Source organism: Canis aureus, chromosome X (genome assembly GCF_053574225.1).
Source record: "Canis aureus isolate CA01 chromosome X, VMU_Caureus_v.1.0, whole genome shotgun sequence".
Classification (NCBI taxonomy): Eukaryota; Metazoa; Chordata; class Mammalia; order Carnivora; family Canidae; genus Canis; species Canis aureus.
In genome coordinates, this window is record NC_135649.1 from 48,335,932 (window position 1) to 48,359,922 (window position 23,991).

The window sequence follows — 23,991 nt, forward strand, 5'->3', positions numbered from 1 at the left end:
TATTTTTAGCTGGCAAAATGAAGAGGGCTGCAGCATAAGAGTCTGGTGCAGTGAACCTAGGTTCTGTTGTTTATCTACTAGATTTTGTAACCCTGAACAGATGATAGACTTCCTAGATTTGGGTTTTGACACTTCTGAAATAGAAGTATTGGACCAGCCAGACTCCAAGGTTGATTTCAGATCTGAAAGTATGAACCATGATTTTGTAGTTCTGCATTGATACTCTCCAGGCATTTCCATGGCTGTGCATTAGAGCAGTAATTCATAAGCCATGAGAAACTTTGACCATAGTTTTCACTTGACATTCAGTGAGTAATGAAATCTGTGTTGTTAGTGTTGAGATCATTTACTAGGATATGAAAAAACAAATATAATTGCTACCTAAAAATTATTTCCTACCATGTCATTTTAGGTAAATAACCTTCATTAACTGTTCACTCCAAACCAAAACTTTCTTACCTTTCCACTTAACAAAAGATAAATATATGATGTAGTACACTGTCCAAAACATTATTAGGTCTCAAATTTTTTTAGATATTTATAAATACTATAAATGGTTGGCAGTTATATGATAGTGGATAAAGAAGAGTGAAAAATGTCACTTGATGGTGTGCCAGTATCTTTTGCCTGTTTATTTTTTAAGCCCAAGTTAGGAAATTGATCTAAACGGTGACAAAGAATTGTCAAGATTCCAGTTACTACAAGTCCACTCCAGATAGGACCATTAAAAGTGGTTTGATAAAGCATTTGCTGATCTATTTTCAACTATAGCCAGCATCTTTCTTGGGGTTGGTAGTGAGCAAATGTCAGTGGAGATTAGAAATAGCCAAGCTGGGGATATTAGAAGCTTTTGAGGTTACAAATGGGAAATTGGGTAATAAACTTCAAAACAAAACAACAAACAAAAAAAAATGCCAAGTAAATGGACATATGACAAAACACATACCTACCCAGAATTCATGGTAAGAGGAGTCATGAGATTTTGTAGGATGCTTCATATTTCATCCAGTAACATGTTTCAAAAGTGTTTAATGGCTCAAAAATGAATTTTCACTCAGTATTGATGTTCCAATGTAATCATAGTAAAAATCAAAACAAAAACACATCCCACCTGTTTATTTACCTCTTCCTTTTAAGAAAGTTAAATTATTAAGTGGATTCTGTTTTAGATTGGAGGACATGCTGTTTTTTTTTATTTAGTTAATAATCCACTTGCATAGCAATTACCTAGAAATTACCTTTGTCTTTATAATATTATATATAGAATCATCTAATTTGCATAACCTTAAACTTCTTATCAAGATAACCAAAGAACATTTAATTGGAGTGAACAGAGAAAGTTCTTGTACTAGAACTGAAGAGATGTTATACTATTCCTTTCCTCAGAGATCCTGTGTGGTTTATTTATTTAGAGAGCGTGCATGCAACTTTCAGGGAGTGGAGGAAAGAGAAGAGAGAGAATCTTAAGGAGACTCCACACCCAGAGCAGAGCTCAACACAGAGTTCGATCTCATGACCCTAAGATCATAACCTGAGCCAAAATCAAGACTCGGATACTTAACTGACTGAGCCACCCAGGCACCCCAGATCCTGTATGGTTTTGAATTTCCTTAGTGAGAGTGAACCAAATTGTAGGCATAGATTCATTGTTTTTTTTTTTCTGACTCAAGCCATAAATGTTTTTTTTTTATCAAAAAATCTATGTCATCCTAAATTGTCTGGTATTTCTAGTAGTATTAGAAGAAAGTTTCAAACAGGATAATTTGGATTTCACACTCAATTTCATTTTTGGATACAAAAGTTAATGGTATTTTATTTTAGCATAATCAACTATTTGGAATAGGTACAATCCAACAAAGGTCTCTAAAAAATGAGTTTCTGGAAAGTGAATTCTCTTTGTTTTTTATATTATTGAAGGCAGATACTCGAACAAGCTGAATCAAATATTTTTATATAAACATGGGATTTTAATCCACAAAATGTGCATTATTTGTATTCATATTTTATTTCACTTATTTAAGAACATCCAACTATTACTAATGCCTCTCCTAAGACTTCTGAACCTTTTCATAGTCCAAATCCACCTGAATCTGAAATCATATATTTTAATTTCCCTAATCTTTTGTTTCCTATGACTGCTCTGTGCTTTAGCTTCCTTATTTTGAAATGAGAATGTTAGACTAAATCAGTTATAAACTAGAAGCAATTTTGCCCCAAAAAGGACATGTGTCAATGTCTGGAGATACTTTTGGTTGTCACAATTGGGGAATGCTGCCAACTTCTAGTTGGTAGAGGCTGGGGATGCTGCTAAATGTTTTACGATGCATAGAATAGTCCCTCACAACAATGAACTATCTGGCCCAAAGTGACAATAGTGCTAAAGATTCAGAAACATTAGATGATCTCTAAAATTACTGTGATCTGAAATGAAATTTTTAACTATAATATTAAGTAAAATCTCAGCTACTGAATTAGTAAACAAGCATAGTTTATCAAGTAATTATGTGTGTAAAACATTTTTTAAAAGAATTTTTGTTTTATTTAATAGTCACCATATCCCGAGAAAGACATATTTCTGTACTTTTTAGATGAAAAAACTGGCTCAAAGTCGTTAAATAATTTGCTCAAGGGTATATAGTTAGAAGTAGAGAGAGGATTTGAATCTGTTTGATCAGCTCAAAAGCTTTTTTTTTTCCCTACAGCCCAGTGCTGTGGGTCATAGTTTTTCCCCCATTCCAAATTATTATGAAAGCTTTGCTTTCACAAGTCATGTAAACACTCCTATAGGAAGGAAATAGACTAAACACTTTCATTAATAGAAAATTAGTTGATTCTCTCACCAAAGCCTAAAGCCACACGGAAATATAATCAAATTGTACGAGTACCAAATACATGAAATCTCTTATCAGTTCCCATTTACAATTTTAACAAAACCACTCTTTCATTTAAAATAACTCTTATGGGATCCCTGGGTGGCGCAGCGGTTTGGCGCCTGCCTTTGGCCCAGGGCGCGATCCTGGAGACCCGGGATCGAGTCCCACGTCGGGCTCTGGGTGCATGGAGCCTGCTTCTCCCTCTGCCTGTGTCTCTGCCTCTCTCTCTCTCTCTCTCTCTGTGTGACTATCATAAATAAATAAAAATTTTAAAAAATCTAAAATCTTTAAAAAAAATAAAAAATAAAATAACTCTTATAAAATTAATTAACCCTTATAATTGTTATATATATTATGTATAACATAAGGGAGGATCACTTACAATAGCAAAACAAAGTTTTATTACTTGTTCATGTGTTTTTCCTCTGAGTGATGGGTTGACTGCAGGAGAACTGCCCCTCTTGCTGTGGTTGAGGTAGAAGACGGTGCTTTTGTCTTTTATTTTAACGTTTTCAGTATTTTATTTTATTTCTTATTGTGGCCAAATATACATAATATAAAACTGCCATTTTAAGCATTTTTAAGTGTGCAACTCAATGACATTAAGTACATCCACATTGTTAGGCAGCCTTCACCACTATCCATCTCTAGAAATTTTTCATTGTCCCAAACTGGAACTCTGTACCTGTAGGTCATAGTTTTGTCATATGACTATATTTCTCCAATCTAAAGAACTATCTGATGTGTCTGATTTCTGGAAAATAACATGTTTAAACGTTATGCTTAATTTGTTAACTGTCGGCAACCTGAGGAAGTATACTGTTGATTGTGACCACAGAGGACAGCGTTGCAAAGCAGTTTTACTTTCTTAATACTCTGAATGTAAGTGGAACCATGCATTAAGCATTAGTTGTGTTTCATCTGTTCCATATCCTATCAGTTTAAGCCATAACACCTTAGGTGTCTTTCCATTTTTAACCTAGTTTTTTTTTTTTTTAATTTTTTTTATTTATTTATGATAGTCACAGAGAAAGAGAGAGAGAGGCGGAGACATAGGCAGAGGGAGAAGCAGGCTCCATGCACCAGGAGCCCGATATGGGATTCGATCCCGGGTCTCCAGGATCGCGCCCTGGGCCAAAGGCAGGCGCTAAACCGCTGCGCCACCCAGGGATCCCTTAACCTAGTTTTTGATAGTACTTTCTTGTTTTCCATTGCTGTTTTTTATGTTAAAACACACAAAAAAATGTTACCAGCATGAAAAACTTCTGTATGTTTCAAGGATAGTATATTCCAGTCTATATTTGAAAGCATACCATTGTATCACTAAGATCTCACTATCAAACTACACTAAAATGGGCTTTGATTCAGAGTATAAAATCTTGCCCTCCTATCCATATATCTTTTACAAGTTTATGATGGCATATAAAATTCAGATATGCCAGAGGATGAAGAACAGTTGAGAAGTACTATGCTAGGAATATAAAAGCAACATGTCTAAGATTCACTGGGAGATATTTACCTTCCCATGTCAGAGAACTTTATTTGCTGCAGATGAGGGATGAAATCATACTTCATAGCATTTATTATTTTGTCATTTGATATTCTAATGTGTAATCTACTTTTATTTTTAACTCTAGTTCTCCTAACATCTAACTAAATTAGATTGGAAGATTCAGGACCATCTGCTATGAATTTGGGGTATTCATTGTCAGAAAAGAAAACTGAGCCACTTATACCTAAATTATAACCAAAATAATACCTAATTTGCTGGAAAAATTTATTGACACTTGCTATAATGGTTAAAGCATTATATTTATCAATAGAAATGCTGTGTATTGTTTTGCAAAGAAATACCTTGGAGAGAACCAATTTTACGAATTAGACATAGATAATAAAATGCAAATAATAGAGGAGTAGGGGAAGAAATTTGGGGACCTTTTGAATTTTTAGGCCCTAAAGTCTGTGCTGTATAGCTGCTTAAAACTTCAAATCTACTTTTGTGTTTTCTGATAGACTTATTATTTGGAAGAAGCTAAGTTATTTGGATCCTTCTCTAAGTACGCCATGAAAACTTTGCTTCTCTATGTATTTCTGTCTAAAATACAACCTTTTCTTATTGATAACTATCAACCCATATATGGTAAAGTACAAAAAGAAACTTTAGAAATGGAAATCTGGAAGGTTGTGGTATGTTCTTAGTCATACAGCTAGTTAATAGCAGGATAAAGGCTAATGCAGTCTCTCATTCTAGTGCTTTTTACTTTTACTGCTTTTGGATTTAAGAATCAGTGTAAGCCCATATTCAACAACCAACCAATAAAAATACTTGTTTATTTATTATTTCAAATTCTAACCAGTTTATAAAGAGAAAAGAGGTGAAGAGAGTATAAAGGGAAAAAGAGGAAGAAAGAAATTGCCAAGTTTCTTCAACCATTCATTCCTACCAGAACCAGTGCCAGAGCCCCAGTTCTTTGTGAAAACACTTATTTTAGTTCCTGACATATAGTAAGTCCACAGTAAACATTAGTTCCTATTCCAGCCATCTTTCTCACAGCCAACATTATTTGCTCACATGACCTGTAATTTAATATTTATTCCCTGAAGTTGGCCTGCCCTCTAGATCTTCTGCCTGAGAGAGGCTGAAAAATATCTGCACTATCACCAATTTCCTCTGCCACATTCAGAATTGGCTATAGGCCATTTACTTCTGGGAGTCCAAAAATCATGTCTCAAATAGTGAGGATGGGGGTAGATTGGGGTCTAAAGGAACATTTTTTAGCATCTCTTGTGAATCAGACATATTTCTTATGTATGCCAAAACTAGAGAAGTTTTTCATTCAAGACTTTGGCCTTTTTAAGAACTAGCTCTCAGAAATCTTGGGCAGACTTAGACACTTACTATGTAACTTTGAACAAATTGTTTGACTTCTTCAAGCCTCAGGTATTGCCTTTAGAAAGGAGAGATCATTGTCAAATTTGACATTCATGTCAAATTTAAGGGAAATGCAGTTTAAAGATAATTTGGCAGTGTGGAGTGCCCTCTGAAAAACAGTACTCCATCATGTATAATGTTCTCAGTGAAAAGCTAGCTTCCACAAGCCTCCTGTCTACAGATTCAGGATCTAAAAAGATCTTGAAAGTCCAGAATTATTGGTAGAATCTAACAAAGGAAAACTTAAATGAGACAAATATAGTGTATATTGGGTATTTGGAGGATCCATAAAAATTTCTATCTATATAACTATGTCCTGGAGTGCATTCTTTAACTAGCTCCAGGTGAAAACGAAGCTTGTCTTTTAGTCAGAAATTAGCCTAGCATTAGTCAGTGTATGATGTGCCCACCAAAAAAAAAGTTATCTTGGGCTATATTAATAGAAGAGAAACACTCAAAACAAAGAGGTGAATATACTTAACAATAAATACTGAACTGTACACTTAAAAATGGTTAAGGTGGTAAATTTTATATTATGCATTTTACTACAGTAAGAAAAATGAGATGATCTCATTTTACTAGTCTGTTGTTAATTGTGACCCCATTAGGGTGATTGTGCTTATTTTATATTTTATGAATGGCAGGGATTTAGGTAAATTAGTGAGAGGACTAGAATTCATGCTGCATGACAAAATTGGGATCAACTCACAAAAAAGCTAAGGTGTGTGTGTGGGGGGAGGAATACAGATGTAACGGTTCTCTTAAAATATTTGAGGATTTCCATTTTAGAAGAGGGATTATATTTACCATGACTTTGAGGAATAGAACTAGGACCAGTGGAAGCTCTAAGACAGTGTGGTGTCATAGTCTGGTCCCTGAGCAATGATGCATCAGTATCACCAGGGAACTTGTAAAACCCTGTATGTTCTTGGTCCCCCACTCAAGAACTACTGAATAAGAAGTTCTGGGAATGAGACCTAATAATCAGTTAATCTTTTAACAAGGTTTCCAGGTGATTCTGATGCACACTAAAGTTTGAGAGCCCTTACTCCAGGAAAACAGATTTCAGTTCAACAAAAACACATGAAAATTTGCCTAGCAGTGATTTCTCAACCTTCACTGAATCACCTGGGAAACTTTAAAGAACAAAACAAACAAGAGACTATGATGGGGAGCCACTCCCAGAGATTCTGGTCTGGTGTGGAGTCAGGATATTGGCATGTTTTAAAAATAACCTAGTGACTTCAATGTGCAGCCAGGGTTAAGAACTACCTTTGTGAAAGGTTGAACTAGGATCATTAGGTAGGCTGTTTAAGAGATCTCTTGGGGATCCTATTTAACAACACAGACTCTCGGGCTTCAACTCTGGAGATTTATATAGTTTTGAGATAGTGCCAAGGAATACTTTTTTCCTTCCTTTTTTTTTCAAAAATCTTTTCAGGTTAAACAAAAGCACAGTTAGCTTGATAATAAGTATGGTAGATGACAAAACCCGTATATCAGTCAGCTTAAGTCTCCAAATAGATATTGGACAGCCATTATGTGTAAGGATCTGAGCCTGTAGGGCAGTGATTCCCAACATGGTTGATTATCAGAATGACTTGTGGTTGGATTGGACCACCCACAGAGATTTTTAATTCAGCATGTATGATTTTGAAAAACTGTGCATGTGAATTTTTTAAAATATTTTATTTTTTATTTATTCATGAGAGACACAGAGAGAGGCAGAGACATAAGCAGAGGGAGAATCAGGCTTCATGCAGGGAGCCCAAGGTGGGACTCGATCCTGGAACTCCAGGATTATATCCTGGGCCCAAAGGCAGATGCTCAACCGCTGAGCCACCCAGGCGTCGCCTGTGCATGTGAATTCTATGTGATACCCTGCTTGTGAATAATTTTTACATGAAGATTTGTTCTGGAATTTTTAAAGTAGATTTAATCATATTTGAATTGATTAGGAAAGCATGCTATTTAAAGAAAATTAGGGTAAATCCTCCTAAGTACATTTTAATGTGCATCATCACTCCAGTATCTTCTTTTTTAGTTACAGATTTTTGTATATTTTAATTTTTGATTCACTGAAGTCAGAACATCACATTCATTATATTACATATAAAGAATTTTCCATTGACAAGTAATTGTAGGTGAATTTATTTGATTTAAGGTGGAATTGACGTGAAGTAGTGATTTGCTGGGGAGAAGAATGGCTGAGATTTTGAGCCTGAAATATTGTACCATTTAATAAAGAAAAACAGACCAAGAACTTGTTTGAGGAAGTAAGTCAAAGGCAATAAGTAGGCAATACCATTCTAAAGAAAAACTTAGAGGGGCACCAGTAACTTCATGGTCTTCATGGAAATGATGTGGTGATACCAGTAATGAAAGGCTAGGTTAAAATACTCAGCCTTGGTATTTCCCAACTTGAGGTCAATTTCAAACTTTGAGTATTTAGACCTGGGGAAATTTGGAATTAAAGATTGATCTAGGAGAGAAAGGAAAGTTATATTTTAGGAATTACTGAATCTCTAAATTAGTAGTTTCCTTTTGTCTTCTCAAAGCAAACTTTCCTTTGGTAATAAATTATATTGCCAACAAATTATAATATTTAGAAAAGGTTTTAAAGGGAAATTCATAATCTTACCAGGATGCTCAAATTGAATGTAATAGTTAATTCTGAAACAAGGGACGTCCTGAAATACATTTTAACCTCTTTACCTTGCTGACTTTAGAGCTAAAAATAAATAATATATTCTAAAACAACCTAAAAATGTAATTCAGTGGGGATACCATCCATATATTATAGTGATAAATTTTTAACCATTTGTCAAGGTATTTTTGACATGCTTCTAATTAAAATTATTTATTTTTATTAAACTATAATTAACACAGATATTAGTTGCAAGTTTACTATATAATGATTCAACAATTCTGTACTTTTTTCAGTGCTCATCAAGGTAAATGTACTCTTAATGCTTTTATCTGTTTTACCACTTCATCCACCCATCTCCCCTCTGGAAACCACCCGTTTTCAATCTGTATTTAAGAGTCTGCTTTTTTAATTTGTCTCTTTTTTACTTTGTTAATTTGTTTTGTTTCTTAAATTCCATGTATGTGTGAAATTATATGGTGTTTGTCTTTCTCTGACTGATTTATTACGTTAGCATTCTACTCTCTAGATCCATCCATGTTGTAACAAATGGCAAAATTTCGTTTTTTATAGCTAATATTCCATTGTATAGCTTACATCACATATTCTTTATCTGTTCATCTATTGATGGACACTTGGGTTGCTTCTATATCTTGGGTGTTTTAAATAATGCTGCAGTAAACATAGGGGTGGGTATATCTTTTCAAATTAGTGTTTTTATTTTCTTTGGATAAATACCCAGTAGTGGAACTACTAGATCATATGATAATCCTATTTTTAATTTTTGAGGAAGCTCCATACTGTTTTCCACAGTGGCTGCACCAATGTTACGTTCCTAACAGTGCATAAGGGTTCTTTTTTCTTCACATCTTCGCCAATATTTGTTAATTTTTGTGTTTTTTAGTTTAGCCGTTCTCACAGGTATTAAGTGATACCTCATAATGGTTTTAATTTGAGTTGCCCTGATGATTAGTGATTTTAATTATGGTTATTCTTATCGGGACAAGCAATTTTTTAAGAAAGCCTTTTTAGTGTATACAGTGATACTGAAAATTAAGCTTAGTTGAAGATACCTGACATAACTTTTAAAAATAAATATCTTAAGATGTGCCTGGGTGGCTCAGTCAGTTAAATGGCTGGCTCTTGATTTGGGCTCAGGTCTCAGGGTCTGGGATTGAACTCTGCTCTGTGCTCATTGGGGAGTCTGCTTAAGGATTCTCTCCCCCCCTCCCTATGTTCTTCCCCCAGCTTGCACGCTCTCTCTCTAAAATAAATCTTAAAAAAAATACATATCTTTGAAAATTTTTAAATAGCAAGTCTTATATGTGTTTTGCAAAACTTAAAATAGATAACTGTAAGGAATAAAATGTTAAATTTTCTTCCTTTTTTCCTTTTTAAATTTTCTCCTTTTTCCTTTTCTAGCCCCGTTTCCCAGAGTTAACCACTTTTAAATTTAATTTATATCTTTCCATATTTTTTTCTATGTGGTATATAATTAATTTTTGTTAGTATTGGGAACTGGATGTGTTAATAATTTTTCTTCTACAACTTTTATAGATTTAATGTATTATTGGCATTTCTCCATAAATACGTGGTATCAAGTTATTCATTTAAATAGCCAAATAGCAAGCAAAATTTTGATATTTTGTGGTTTATACCCTGTAGATAAACTAATAAACTTTGGCAGAATACATTGCAGCTGTTAAGAACCTTAGATAGAAGCATGGACCTCAAGTGTAAAGGCAGAAAGTTTCAGTATGTGTTACTAATACAGTGAGAAACGCTATAGCATAATTTCTATATATTATTACATGAACACTATAGCTTTGAGGAGCTTGTGTGAGACATGTTTTGCCAAATGGACGTGCTAGGTTTTTTTATAATAGTGGAGAATGTTTGCCCACCATAAGCAAAGATACTTGTGGTTCCAAATGATTTTTAGATAACATTGGAGTCATAGCTCTAGATAAGTGACAGTCTTAAAACAATGCTTTTCTTAGGATTATCTGCTGTAAAACAAAATTCCAAGGCTGAGTTTTTAATTTAATCCTGTCTTTCATTATTGGTACCCTAGATCATTCCATGAAGCTCATGAAGTTACTGATAACCCCATAACTTTTCCTTTGGAATGATATTGCCTAGACTTATCATACTAAATAAGTAAATCTTGCTATATCAGACATTAGAAACATACCTAATATACCCATATTAAATTGCATCCTCAATAAGCAAAAAGCTATAAGCTTTTTTTATAAGCTATAAGCAAAAAGCCTCACAGGCACTCAGATTTACGGTGACATATGAAATAATGGATAGTTGAAGAATGAAAATGATACTTCTAAATATTCATTAATGTGATATACAGTCTCACCTCCCTTTATTTTATTCATAGATACGACTTGGAATGAACAGGAAAAGACTGAACTTTATACAGATAACTTTTGTAATATATGTGGAGTGGTGCTACAGTTTGAATCACAAAGGATTTCACATTACGAGGTAGGTTAAAAATAATGGAAATAGAGTCTAAAGGAAGTTTTTATTTTATTTTTTTATGGTTTAATATATACCTGTTATTTTTACTTATATATTTATCCTCCAAACTCATTTAAAGGAGTTTCTTAAATGTAGCAGATCAACTTCATATTTTATCATTTCTGATTCTTATGAAAATCCTGTGAAGTAGGGAGAATTTTTTCCCTTTGATGGATGAGGAGACTGGCTCAGAGAGGGACAGTAACTAACTAGCTTAAGTTTGGGGAATTTGGGTTTAAAATTGAACTTTTTGGCTTCTTTTCTTTTCTTCACACCATTCTGCCTCCCTTTGTATTCATCAAGCTACTATATCCTTCATCCTCATTGTAAATATAAGGGAGGCATTATAAAACTGGAGTAGGAAACGATTAATATGAATAAAGGGATATTATAGGACTCCAGAGTCTTCCTTTTATAGTAAATGAAGGCTATAAAAATAAAATGAACCGGTCTTGCACTTGACTTAGCTAACATCTTTTTTTAAAGACTTTTATTTATTTATTTATTCATGAGAGACACAGAGAGAAAGGCAGAGACATAGGCAGAGGGAGGAGCAGGTTCCATGCAGGGAGCCTGATGCGGGACTAGATCCTGGGACTCCAGGATTACACCCTGGGCCTACCCACTGCTGAGCCACCCAGGGATCCCCAGCCAACATCTTTTTAAGTACAGAACCATATAATTCTAAATCTAGGAGTGGGAATGTGTAATGTTCTTACTCCTTTGGTTTATTGATTAAAAAACTGAGAGCCAGAGGCTACTGAGACTCTTTTGGTTATTGATTTTAAAAACTGAGACAAAAATGTTTGCTACTACCCTAAAAATTTTGGCACTTCATAAAGTGAAATTGGTATTTAAAACATTGCCAACCCTTTGTACTTAGTACTTTGAAAAGTCATACATTTTTCAGAAAGGTTGAATATTTGAAAAAATTTTACAGAATTCTGAACCTTCAAAAAGCTATTATGCTCTGGGTAGATTTGGGGAGAGCAAAGCTAGATTTGCTAAGAGCCACATTTGCCACTCAATATTATGAAATATGTACTTTTAAACTGAAGTGTTTGAATTCCAAAATACATTTTTGAAAAGCCATATGGTTTTAATAAGAATAGAAAATGGGCTGTACATGTCTCTTAAAATTCAATTTCTTTTGATTTTTTTCTTGATTCTATAGGTTGCCATCTTTTGGGGGTTTGTTCAAGTTGTTATTTAATTCCAATTAGTTAACATATAGTGTAATGTTGGTTTTAGGTATTACACATATTACACATATAGTGTAATATTAGTTTTAGGTATAGAATTTAGTGATTCAACATTTATGTAAAACTCCTGGTGCTCAGCACAAGTGCACTCCTCAATCCCCATCACCTATTTAACCTATCCCTCATCCACCTCCCCTCTGGTAACCATCTGTAGTTGAGTCTATTTCTTGGTTTGCCTCTATCTCTGTTTTTCCCCTTTGTTCATTTGTTTTGTTTCTTAAATTCTACATGTGAGTGAAATTATATGGTACTTGTTTTTCTCTGATGGACTTATTTCACTTAGTATTATATTCTCCTGTTCCATCCGTGTTGTTGCAGATGGCAAGATTTCATCCTTTTCTATGGCTGAATAATAGTCCACTGTGTGTGTGTGTGTGTGTGTGTGTGTATACATGTCTCTTAAACTTCAATTTCATATCAATTTTATTCTAGATTCAATAGATTACCATTTTTCATTTTTTCAAGTTCAATTTCATTCCAGTTAACATACAGTATAATATTAGTATGTGTACACACACACACACACACACACACACACACTATATCTTTATCCATTCATCAGTTGATGAACATTTGGGCTCATACCATAATTTGGCTATTGTTGATAGTGTAGCATATTTTAAAATTTGAATTTCTCTGCCATCTGTAAGCTTGGTGCTTAAGCTTATTAAGTCATCAAATCAAAATTATACATAACTTTCCAGATATTTGAAAGCATTTCCATACAAACACTTTACTTGAGAAGGTGATTTTTTCCTCTTTAGTATACAACTTGGTTAATACTATCAGACCAGCTCACTATATATTATTTATTGCACATATCAAATAGAACAGTACTGTAGAAGTTTTGAATGCTTTTTAAGTTTTTATTTAAATTCCAGTTAGTTAACATACAGCTTAATATTAGTTTCAGGTGTACAGTAGAGTGATTCAACATGTCCATACAACCCCCTTCTCATCTGGACAAGTGTACTCCTTAATCCCCATCATCTATTTAACCCATCTCTCCACTCACCTCCCCTCTAGTAAACATCAATTTCTTCTCTATAGTTAAGAATCTGTTTCTTGGTTTGCTTCTCCCTCTCTTTTTTTCCCCTTTGCTTATTTGTTTTGTTTCTTAAATTCCATATAGGAGTAAAATCATATGTTGTTTGTCTTTTTCTGACTGACATATTTTCCTTAGTATTGTACTCTCCTGCTCCATCCGTGTCATTGCAAATGGCAAGATTTCATTTTTTCTGGTGGCTGAGCAATATATATATATATATATATATATATATATATATATACACACACACACGCACACCACTTCTTCTTTATCCATTCATCAGTCAATGGACACTTGGGCTGTTTCCATAATTTGGCTATAACAGATAATGCTACTATAAACATAGGTGTGTGTGCATCCTTTGAATTATATATTTTTCTTTTTTTTTAATTTTTTTAAATTTATTTATGATAATCACAGAGAGAGAGGTGAGAGAGAGAGAGAGGCAGAGACATAGGCAGAGGGAGAAGCAGGCTCCATGCACCGGGAGCCCAACGTGGGATTCGATCCCGGGTGTCCAGGATCGCGCCCTGGGCCAAAGGCAGGCGCTAAACCACTGCGCCACCCAGGGATCCCTGAATTATATATTTTTCTATTCTTTAGGTAAATACCTAGTAGTACAATTCCTGGATCTTAGGGTAGTTCTATTTTTAACTTTCTGAAAAACCTCCATACTGTTTTCTAGAGTGCTACACCAGTTTGCATTCCCACCAACAGTGTAAGAGTGTTCCCCTTTCTCCACATCCTTGCCAACACCTGTTGTTTCTTGTCTTGTTGATTTTAGCCAAAGGCAGACGCTCAACCACGGAGCAACCCAGGTGTCCCCATAAAAATTTTAAATGACAGTAGTATATAATACTGTTTATAAGTACATGCATATGCAATGAAAGAATAAAAGCATGAAAGGAAACAATATAGATCAACTTTAAGATAATGGTTATTTATAGGGAAAGAGTGAGGAGTAAGGGATTGTGGGTATGAGGAGATAGGACTTTATACTTATAAAATTTTACATCTTTTTAAAAGGAGATCTGAAAGAACGATAGCAAAATGTTAACATCTGTTAAAACCGGGTGATGGGTATGGGCTCCAGCTATATTATTGCCTGTACTTTTCTATAAGATGGATCTATTTCATAATTTAAAATTCTGTAGATAGTGGTTGTGTCACAGCATATGCTCAGGAATGTTAGTTTCCCTTCTACCTACACCATTTTTGTTATTCTTACATAGTTCATTACACATTTTTTAGAGATTTTTCTAATATGCTTAACCTAGAAGGGTTAAAATCTTCACATAAAAGAATTTGAGAGATAGGAAGTACAGGACTGATATGACAGTTCCATGACCCCATCAGGGACCTAGGCATTTTCTGTCTTTCTGTTTTGCTGAGCTAGCTTTTGTCCTCAAGGTCCCCTATAGTCCCATGACTATTGGAACTCTGACCTTTCCAGCTTGATTCCAGAAACAGAAGGGAAGAAGTTTAGAAGGGTTTATCCCTCAGTCTGTCAAGGAGATTTCCCAGAAGTTCCACCCAGCAGTTCAGATTATATCTTACTGGCCAGAATCTAGTCACATGGTTACATTTCACTGAAAGGGAGGCTGAAACATGCAGTCTTTTAGCTGGGTATGTTGTCCAAGATGTGTAACTAAGAACAAATTTGATACTGGAAAGCAACCAGGAATCTCTGCCTAAAACAGGAATATAAAAGTTACCTCTAAATTATAGCATTATTTCATTTTACTGAGATTTAGAAATTTGAAGAAGCATGTGAAGCTCTTTCATTAACTTGGTACACACCACATTTTTACAGCTCACGAGTGCTATCCTCAAATTCAAAGAGGTGTAACTCAGGATGCCTCTGTTATTAAATAAACAAAGTCATATTATATCTTTTTTCAGAGTGAAAAACATGCTCAAAATGTTAGGTTTTATTTTCAAATGCATGGGGAACAAAATGAAGTGCCTGGTAAGAAAATGAAGATGGATGTTAGGAATTTTCAGGTGAGTGACCTATATTGATGTCGTAATTCTAAACTTTGAATTATCAAATCATTCTAACAAGATTGTGCTTATTTCAGGTGCATAGGAGTGAAGTAGTGGACAGAAACAAATTTTGTGATCTCTGCAACATGATATTTAGCTCCCCAGTTGTTGCTCAGTCTCACTATGTGGGAAAAGTCCATGCTAAAAAACTGAAGCAGTTAATGGAGGAGCATGATCAGGTATCTCCATCAGGATTTCAGCCAGAGATGGGTAAGATTACATTCACCTCTTTAGCTTCAATACAGGGTCTCTCGTTCTTTTTTTTTTTTTTCCAACTTTGCTATCCAAGTTTTTTTTTTTTTTTTAATTGGAGAGACTTTCACTCTGGAGTAATAATTTGATTATTCTTCTTCCTAGTTAATCTCTTCTGTGTCTTTGTTATTTAGTATGGAGATTATTAATTGCTCACTGAATTTTAAGAAATGTTATCACCTTTCCTTTTCGGTTTATTAAATACAAATGAAAGCAAGTAATTTCCTATGCTGTTAAAGAGAAACAACAAAAAGCAGCCTGAGCTCTCCATTTCTAATCAAATCATAAAATCTTATCTCCTTCATATACTTCCCCTTGCCATCTATCTCACTTTTTTCTTTAATACTTTGTAAAACATTATCTCATATGTGTGTTCAGACTAGTATTTTCACCATAATATATTTATGGTGTCGCATTTTCTGACTATAACTATAAGCAAAAAATAAATAAGTTATGGAATCTCCCTCTACCCTAATCATTCATTCTTTTTATGAATATAAAGAAAAAATACCACCAACATCCTCAATCAGTAATGATCACTTATTTTATGCTAGATCCCAAAGATACAGAGAACTCTAAAACATTGCCTCTTTCCTCTTTCTAGTAATGTTGAGTCACCAGCACATGAGAAATTTAACCCAAAGATCTCACTTCTGGTCTAAGGTAGCAGAGTGTACCCTGGAAAACCAAACTTGTATTTTGAGAATTTTGTGTGCTAGAACAAAAAATGATTAATCCACTGGAATAAATAATTTACCACATTCCCACTAGGTTAAACACTTTAGTAATAAGGCATGCCTAGCATGGAAAATTTACCAACATTAATTTCTAACTCATATTGTAGGCCTTATCCAGCATTAAAACATACTATATTCTTGATAAATTAAACCAGAATTATTTTTAAACTTATTCTAGTCTAATTTTGTATATTTATTTTTCTTATGTCATCTAAAGGGGGTTAGAATCAGTATGCCCTATAATAGAAAGCATCTTGTCAAGTCTTATTTTCAGTCCCCAAAATTCATCAATTTGAGCTCAGATAGGATACTAAATCTAATAGCTCTGAAATAACTATATAATTGTGGAAACACATAATTTTGTAGCCTTAAACAACTGCATAAATTTTATTTTGTTACAAACACCACAGATCTAGACTTATTGGGCTACTCAAGAAAGACACCAACTTAGAAGTTGATACCATCTGTTTTTCCCTCACTAATTTCAAGAACCATCTTAAGCTTTCATGCTTTCATCTATTTTTCTAATGAATATAATTAGCCAATGCCTGATGCTAATATTCCTTCTTGTACTTTTGTTGGAGAAACTTGGTGACAGACTTGTCTTCGAATTTCTATTCTCACAGAAGGAAATTCTTTTTAACCTGAGTACCTTTATCCAACAGCCCTGTGTGGAAAATGTCCAAAGATAGCAGGTTTTTAAATAATTCTGAATTTCCTTAATACTTTATAATGAATGCAGCTCTAATAGCTGAATATATGTTGATCACTTCTCATTACAACTATTTCAGCAGATGTGCCTCTTACTACTTCTGCAGAATCAACTTTTCTGAAGCCCCTTGCGATCAAGCCTCCTCCAGGTGGGATTAAAGACAAGACTATGCCTTCCTCTTCCAGCAGTGCTTTGGATTTGAATAATCCAAACAAGTATTGCAAGCTCTGTCCTGCTTCCTTTAATAGTCCATTAATGGCCCAGCAACATTATGTTGGGAAAAAACACAAAAGAAATGAAGCTAGGAAGAAGTTTGTAGACAAGATAAGAGAGAAACCTCTTCCAGCAAATTCAGATGCAAATGGTAAACAGTAAAAATATCCCAAAACTCTTTCATAGGAAGTTTATATTTTATAAAGCATACTGGCTTATGTATATATCATTTTGCTCTTATTGAGTAGGAAGTTGATAGTACTGATAGGATCATAGAATTTTAGATGAGTAAAGACTTCAGAGTCCATCTAGTTCTGTCTGTTAGTTTTCTAGAAAATGAGACTCAGAAAGATTTAGATGACCTTTATTAATTATAGAATCATGTATAGGTATTCCCATGGCTCCATGTTATATCATAGGTACATAAAGAAGTATTTTTAATTAGTGTCACATGATTATATTTTCAGTCACTAAGTATGGCTAAAGTGTCTCTGGGGTGTTAGGCTAGTCATTATTGGGAATACAAAGAGGATATACCATTTTCCCTGAAGGAGCAAGTGTATAAACTAGTTGGGTTAATAACACTTCATTGAAAGAGGCTACAGACATGAATTTCCGTGTACATATTTTTGGTAACTAGGGGAGTGAAGCATTATGGTTCAGAAAACCTTCATAGAGGAAGTATATGATTTAGATTGGTAGAAGTGGGAAAGAGAGAATTAACAAAGGAGATAGAGTGGCAAGAATTCAGGCACAGTAAAGATTCTGATCCTGACTGGAATAATCCACTTGCTCTTCTAACCATTTTTTTTTCATTTTTCCCCCACAGGCACCTTCTCACTACTAGCGTATTTTATTCCTTTTTCATATTCTCTCTTCCACCCACTTCTTTTCCTCCCCTCACTGTTATTTTTCAATTCTTTTCTTACTAGACCTTTCTGCTTCATGTGAAAATGCTCATTACTCCCACCTTGAAGCCCTATTCTTCGTCATATGTAACTCCTTATGCTCTAGTTCTTCTGTTTTTGTTTTTTGTTTTTTTTCTGTTTTCTTTGGAGGCTCTTTTTTTTTAATATAATTCATTACCTAAATGTAGGTGTTCTTGTGGCTCCATTCTTGACCTTACTCTACAAACAGATCTTATCTGTTCCCCTGATTTCATCTCTTATCTGTATGCTTAATGACCTTTCTGTCAAGCTTTGGACTCCTATATCCAACTGGCAACTACTGCTTTACCTGGTTACCTCATATCCATCTCACTCTACTCAGTCATTCTGAGTAGAAACCTATAGTTAAATGTGAATCCCACAATACTACCTTCTTCACTTTTTATAATGAAACAGCAAGCCATGACTATTTTGCCTGTTCCCTTATCTCCAGTCCTACTCTTCCCATACTAGGTCAGGCCCTCAACATCTTTCCTAGAGCTTTGCTACTCAAAGTGTGGCTTGTGGTCAGCATCATCAGCATCACTTGGGAGCTTGTTAGAAAAAAAAAAAAAAGAATCTCAGGTCTCACTGCAGACATACTGAATCAGAAATGGCATTTTGACAAGATCCCTACGTGATTTGTATTCACAGTAACTTTTGAGAAGCACTGTTCTAGAATATTGCCACAGCCTCCTAACTACTCTCCCTGCCATCGGTTTTGTCTCTGCAGATCTACCCTCAATTTAACCACAAGAGTGTTTCACCTAGAGTGCACATCTTTCCATGTCATTCCCTATTTAAAAATCCTCAACTGTTTCTCATTTTTCTGAGGATAAAAATCTAAGCTTCATAGTTCTTTACCATCTTGTCCCTGCCTATCTTTTCCAGGCTTATCCCCTGCTACTTCTTGTCATGATCTGTATAGGTCAGAACCTGCAAACTGCTTATGGTTTCCAGTAACCGTTACCCTATTTCTTGTCTCTGTGCCCTTGTTCATGCTGTCATTTTGCCTGGAACATCTCCATGTTCCTCTTCTTTAGCTAATTCCTAATCATTCTTTAACATGCTACTTCTCAGGAAGCCTTTTCACTTCCTTCAAGACTTAACTTCTGTGCTTCCTTAGCCTGCATGTCTAATTTTCTCTCCATGTGTTTATATCTCCCACTAGAATGTAAGGCCTTTGAGGGAAGGTATTTTATGTAACTCATCTGTATTTCCAGTGCTAGAGAGAGAAACTGGCACAGAGTAGGCCTACCTCAGTAGAGATTAGTTTAATATAGAATCAGTGAACTATTAATCATGATATATTGAGTACTAACCCTGTATTTGTACTATTTTAAATTTCCTAATTAATGTGATTCAACATATCCCCAGAAGTTAGATAGAGGTCTGTGTTTTTATCTAGGATTTTAAAGAATGTTGATTTAAGCAAGTACAGATATAAAAGTGGTAGAGCTTCTGAACATAGATGTTTGGAGAAATGACAAGACTTTTACTTGTTAAGATATTCATCCTATTGCTGAAGTGAGGATATCTGAAATAAGTACCTTCTAGTTTAATGGCTGGCATTAGGTAAAATTGGAACTGAGTCAGCTATAAGAAGTGTATATAATCTGATCACATCTAAAGGGAGGGTCATATTATCATTCTGAAGTTTCAAGGTTATTAGAATAAGAGGAGGATTTGGGTGAAATTTTCTTCTGGCCAGGGAGGGAGTGCTGTCCATTAGCATAATAGAGAGAGAACAAACTTTCAGCCCTGCTTTGACTGTTCCATTTTAAGAACAGTAAACAAACAAACAAACAAAAAAAAAAGAACAGTAAACAGTGAAGGATTAAAAAATAGGTAGAGAATTTAAATTAGCTAATGAGAATTTCAAAGAACAGAACAGCAGAAGCCCATATTATAAGCGAGCAAGTGGTAAAACAGATACAATTCAATATATGACACCTTAACTATTTCATTCATTACTCATTTTCTACCTTCTTTCTGTCTCTGCCTTTTTCCCTATCTGTTTTGTTTATATATGTTCCTACTATACCTAATCTCTTTCTTCATCATTCTCACTGCTTTCTTCATGTCCCTCATCCAGCCCAGATCTTATTAGCACAGGAATGGCTACCATAACGATATGGAACTAAAGTATGTATGTATTTTTTATTTATTGTATTTGTTTTATTTATCTTACTAATTTCTAGCCTCATTATTGCACTTAAATATCTCACCTTTACCTGTAACTCAACATATCTAAAATTGAATTAATCTTCTGTAAAACCAACTTGAATTTCCCAAGATTCCTGTCTTTGACAATAATACCACTATTTATTAGTCACCTACATTTGAATCTTTTAGGGCATCTTTGACTACTTAATTTTCCTATATCCTGTCCATCAATAAATCTTATCAAGTCTTATTAGAACTTTTTTTTTTCCTTTCTAGACCCTTCTATTATATTTCCACTACCATCATTTCACACTTCAGTGCTGTAACAACCCTTTGGAAGGTTTTGCATATACGTCATTGTTATTCTCTCACTCCTTAGTAGCAAGATTTCAACTCTGGATCAGTTCCACAATCCACCTTTTCTACTTTTACATTCAGGATACTGAGTGATGTTATGGAAAATTATGTAAAGCTAGAGATTGGGTACCTCAACAGAGTCTTGGAATCTAATTTCTGGGGATTTGTAATCCCACTTAATCCTTTACCTTTTCCTTCGCTTTCCTCTCAGAATGATTTCAAAACCTACACCACTCTCCAAGACTCTCTTCCATTCTTCTACACTTCCCCTTCTCACACCCTTCAGGTAAACTTATCTCCCATATTCAATAAGTCACCAAGTTTTGCCAGGTTGTTTTTTTTTTTTTTTTTTTGCCAGTTTTAATAGTATATTTCACCAATCTTCCTGCTCTTCTCTATCCCTTTGTGTTCTAGCCCATGCCCTCCTTATCTCTTGCCTGGTCTAGTTATTTACATGCATGTAGTCTCCTTACTTTGAAATTTGTTCCTGTCAAATTTATCCTCTATATTGCAGCTAGAGGAGAGATTTCTCTAAAACATAGCTGACCATGTTACTTACTACTAAAAGCATTTCAAGGTTTCCCACTACACAGGATAAAAGTCTAGGCTCCTTAGCATAACATATATATCTCTCTGATCTAACACCCTTTTGCCTCTCCCATCTTGTCCTGTTATATTTTATTCTACAACAATTCCAAGTTTTAAGTTCTTATAAACAGTAATACGCTTCTATCATGCTAGTCCCTCTACGTTCAATAGTCTTCTCAACTGTTTTCATCAAGTTAACTATTTTTCATCCTTCCAAGTTTAACTAAGGCATCATCTCTTCCATTAGCCTTCTTCAGATCCCCATACTGTGCTAAGTGCCTCTGCTTTCTTTGAGCTCCTAATACCCCTTAAGCATACCTCTTTTACCAAGTGAGACTGAAATTCTTTGTTTATATATCTGTTTCTCACTTAGATTTGTGAGCAACCTGCCCATTTTATTCATCTTGTACCCCTAGAATCTAGCATGATGCTTGGTGCCACATAGGTGCTTAGTGTTTATTGAACAGATTATTTGAAGCCAGTACATCATGCTTATTTCTGTCTCTGCCATATCTGATACTGTTTTCATCCCCTGGAATGCCTTTATCTGCCTTCCTTATAATTCAAATCTTTTCTTGTCTTCCAAGACCCATCATAACTTCCTTACTGCTTTGGCTACTGGTATTCTTCCCCTCTTCTGATTTCTCATAGACTTCACTGTTCATTGCCAATTGCATTAATTATAGACCCTTAAGTGAATTAGCCTTCTTGAGACAATGGATTATATTTTATTCTGCAATATCCATCTCAGGACTTTATATGGTAATAAGTACATAGTTTTTCTCAATATTTGCTAATTGTTTATTGAGAGGCAGTGTCATGTAGAAGGATAAATATATATTGATAGATATGTTTGAAGTCACTTAACCAGTTGTATCTCAGATTCCTCAGGTGTAAAGTGAAAATAAGGCTACTTCACAGGATTGTCAAAGGATGAAGTTGAAGCGGTATATGCAGTACCCATCACAGAATAGGTCCTTAACAAATGTTACTTTTTTTGAAATGTTTGTTCGCCTGTCATAACTTTAAAACAGGTAAATTAGACTTTTTCTGTTTTTTTTTTCAAAAAGTAAATCTCACACTAAGTTGTATATTTGCTTATATGTAGCTCTCGATTGTTTTCTATTTAAACTATTAGACCAGTGGTTCTCACCTTGACTACATGTTAGCATCATGCAGGAAGCTTTTAGAAATCTCAACTCTCAGGCCATCCCTCAAATCAATTAAATTAGAATCCCTAGGACCTACACATTAGTGTTTTGTTTCCTATTTTTTAACTCTCTAGTTGATTAGAATATAAAGCTAGGATTGAGAACCACAATGTTAGATTATAAAGACATGCATTTCCCTAATCTGTGCTTTGAAAACAAAGATCTTAGTCTGGGGAGTTATAAGATAGAGCTGTGATTAGGAGAAAAATGGGCATCACAAGTGTTAGGTTATGGAAGATTCTGAAAGGTACAAGATGCAAAGAAGCTTGAGTTTCTGGAGTAAGTCAAAAACAAGGAATCTTAGCAGAGCTGAGGACAACAAAGTTAGAGAAGACCGAGGAACAGACTAAGACGGGAGAATAGAAAGTGTAAGAAACATAGTGGATAAAAGAAATTTAGAGTGTACTTATCTTGGTGAGCACTAAGTAATGTATAAAATTACTGAATCATTCTGCTGGTATACCTGAAACTAGTATAACATTATATATTAATTATATTTCAATTAAAAAAGGAAAAGAGGGTGATGGGCACTGAGGGGGCACTTGACGGGATGAGCACTGTGTGTTATGCTATATGTTGGCATATTGAACTCCAATAAAAATATATAGAAAAAATAAATAAGGAAAAGAAAAACATAGTTGAGGCATGTTACAGAAGGATTAGACCAGGAATTCTGATCTTGGAGCCAATAAATAGGCTTCATATCTTCACAGAAAGTGTTTATACCATTTATATATATTATTTTCTGAGATGTCTATATCTAGAAAAAGATAGAAAATATCAGTGTATGAAAAAGACGAGGGCTAAAGTAATAGTAATCAGACCACAGTTCCAGAACTGCCTCTCGAATTTTTATATGTGACCTGCAGTTTCTCTAGGCCCCTCTATTACCTATATTATAATCTTTTTTTAAGATTTTGTTTATTTATTCATGAGAGACACAGAGAGAGAGGCAGAGGCAGGCAGAGGGAGAAGCAGGCTCCATGCAGGGAGCCCAATGCGGGACTTGATCCTGGGACTCCGGGATCATGCCCTGAGCCAAAGGCAGACGCTCAACCCCTGCCCAGGCTTCCCAATATTATTTATAATCTTCTGATCCAATTTGTGAAGAAACAAAGGAGGAACTGAGGAGAAAATTATGTATACTATATACTGTATAAGTACTAAACAAATATGCAAAACTTCAAATATAATCTGAGTTTATAATCATAATGAAGATCATTAGCTCAATATTAGGCAGTGGTGCTCAACAATGGCTGTTTAGAAAAATCATCTAAAAACACTTTCAGAAAGTAAGAAAGCCTGGTTCCACTCCTGGAGATTCTGATTTAAATGCCCCGATGTGGAACTGTAACATGAATATTTTTAAAGTTTTCCACATGGTTCTAATGTGTAGCTAGCATTGAGAACCACGAAGCTAGAAGAAACCAGGATTCCTGCTTATCTTACATAACTTGAGTGCTCTCAAAATGTCTTGTGTTGGCCA

General features: G+C 34.7%; 1 protein-coding gene across 13 annotated transcripts in view; it reads left to right on the forward strand.

The window, feature by feature from the left end:
• Positions 1-23,991, forward strand: part of ZMAT1 (zinc finger matrin-type 1) — a 47,629-nt gene that overhangs the window by 18,149 nt on the left and 5,489 nt on the right. For 3 of the 13 annotated variants that reach the window (XM_077889626.1, XM_077889622.1, XM_077889627.1), the window contains exons 2-5: positions 10,845-10,951; positions 15,200-15,301; positions 15,379-15,553; positions 17,124-17,192. In XM_077889626.1, the coding sequence (XP_077745752.1) occupies positions 10,845-10,951; positions 15,200-15,301; positions 15,379-15,553; positions 17,124-17,192 (453 nt within the window). Of the gene's footprint in view, positions 1-10,844; positions 10,952-15,199; positions 15,302-15,378; positions 15,554-17,123; positions 17,193-17,219; positions 17,409-18,086; positions 20,333-20,393; positions 22,057-22,176; positions 22,329-23,991 lie in introns of those variants that run through there. The other 10 variants (XM_077889625.1, XM_077889629.1, XM_077889623.1 and 7 more) reach the window with 9 other exon arrangements.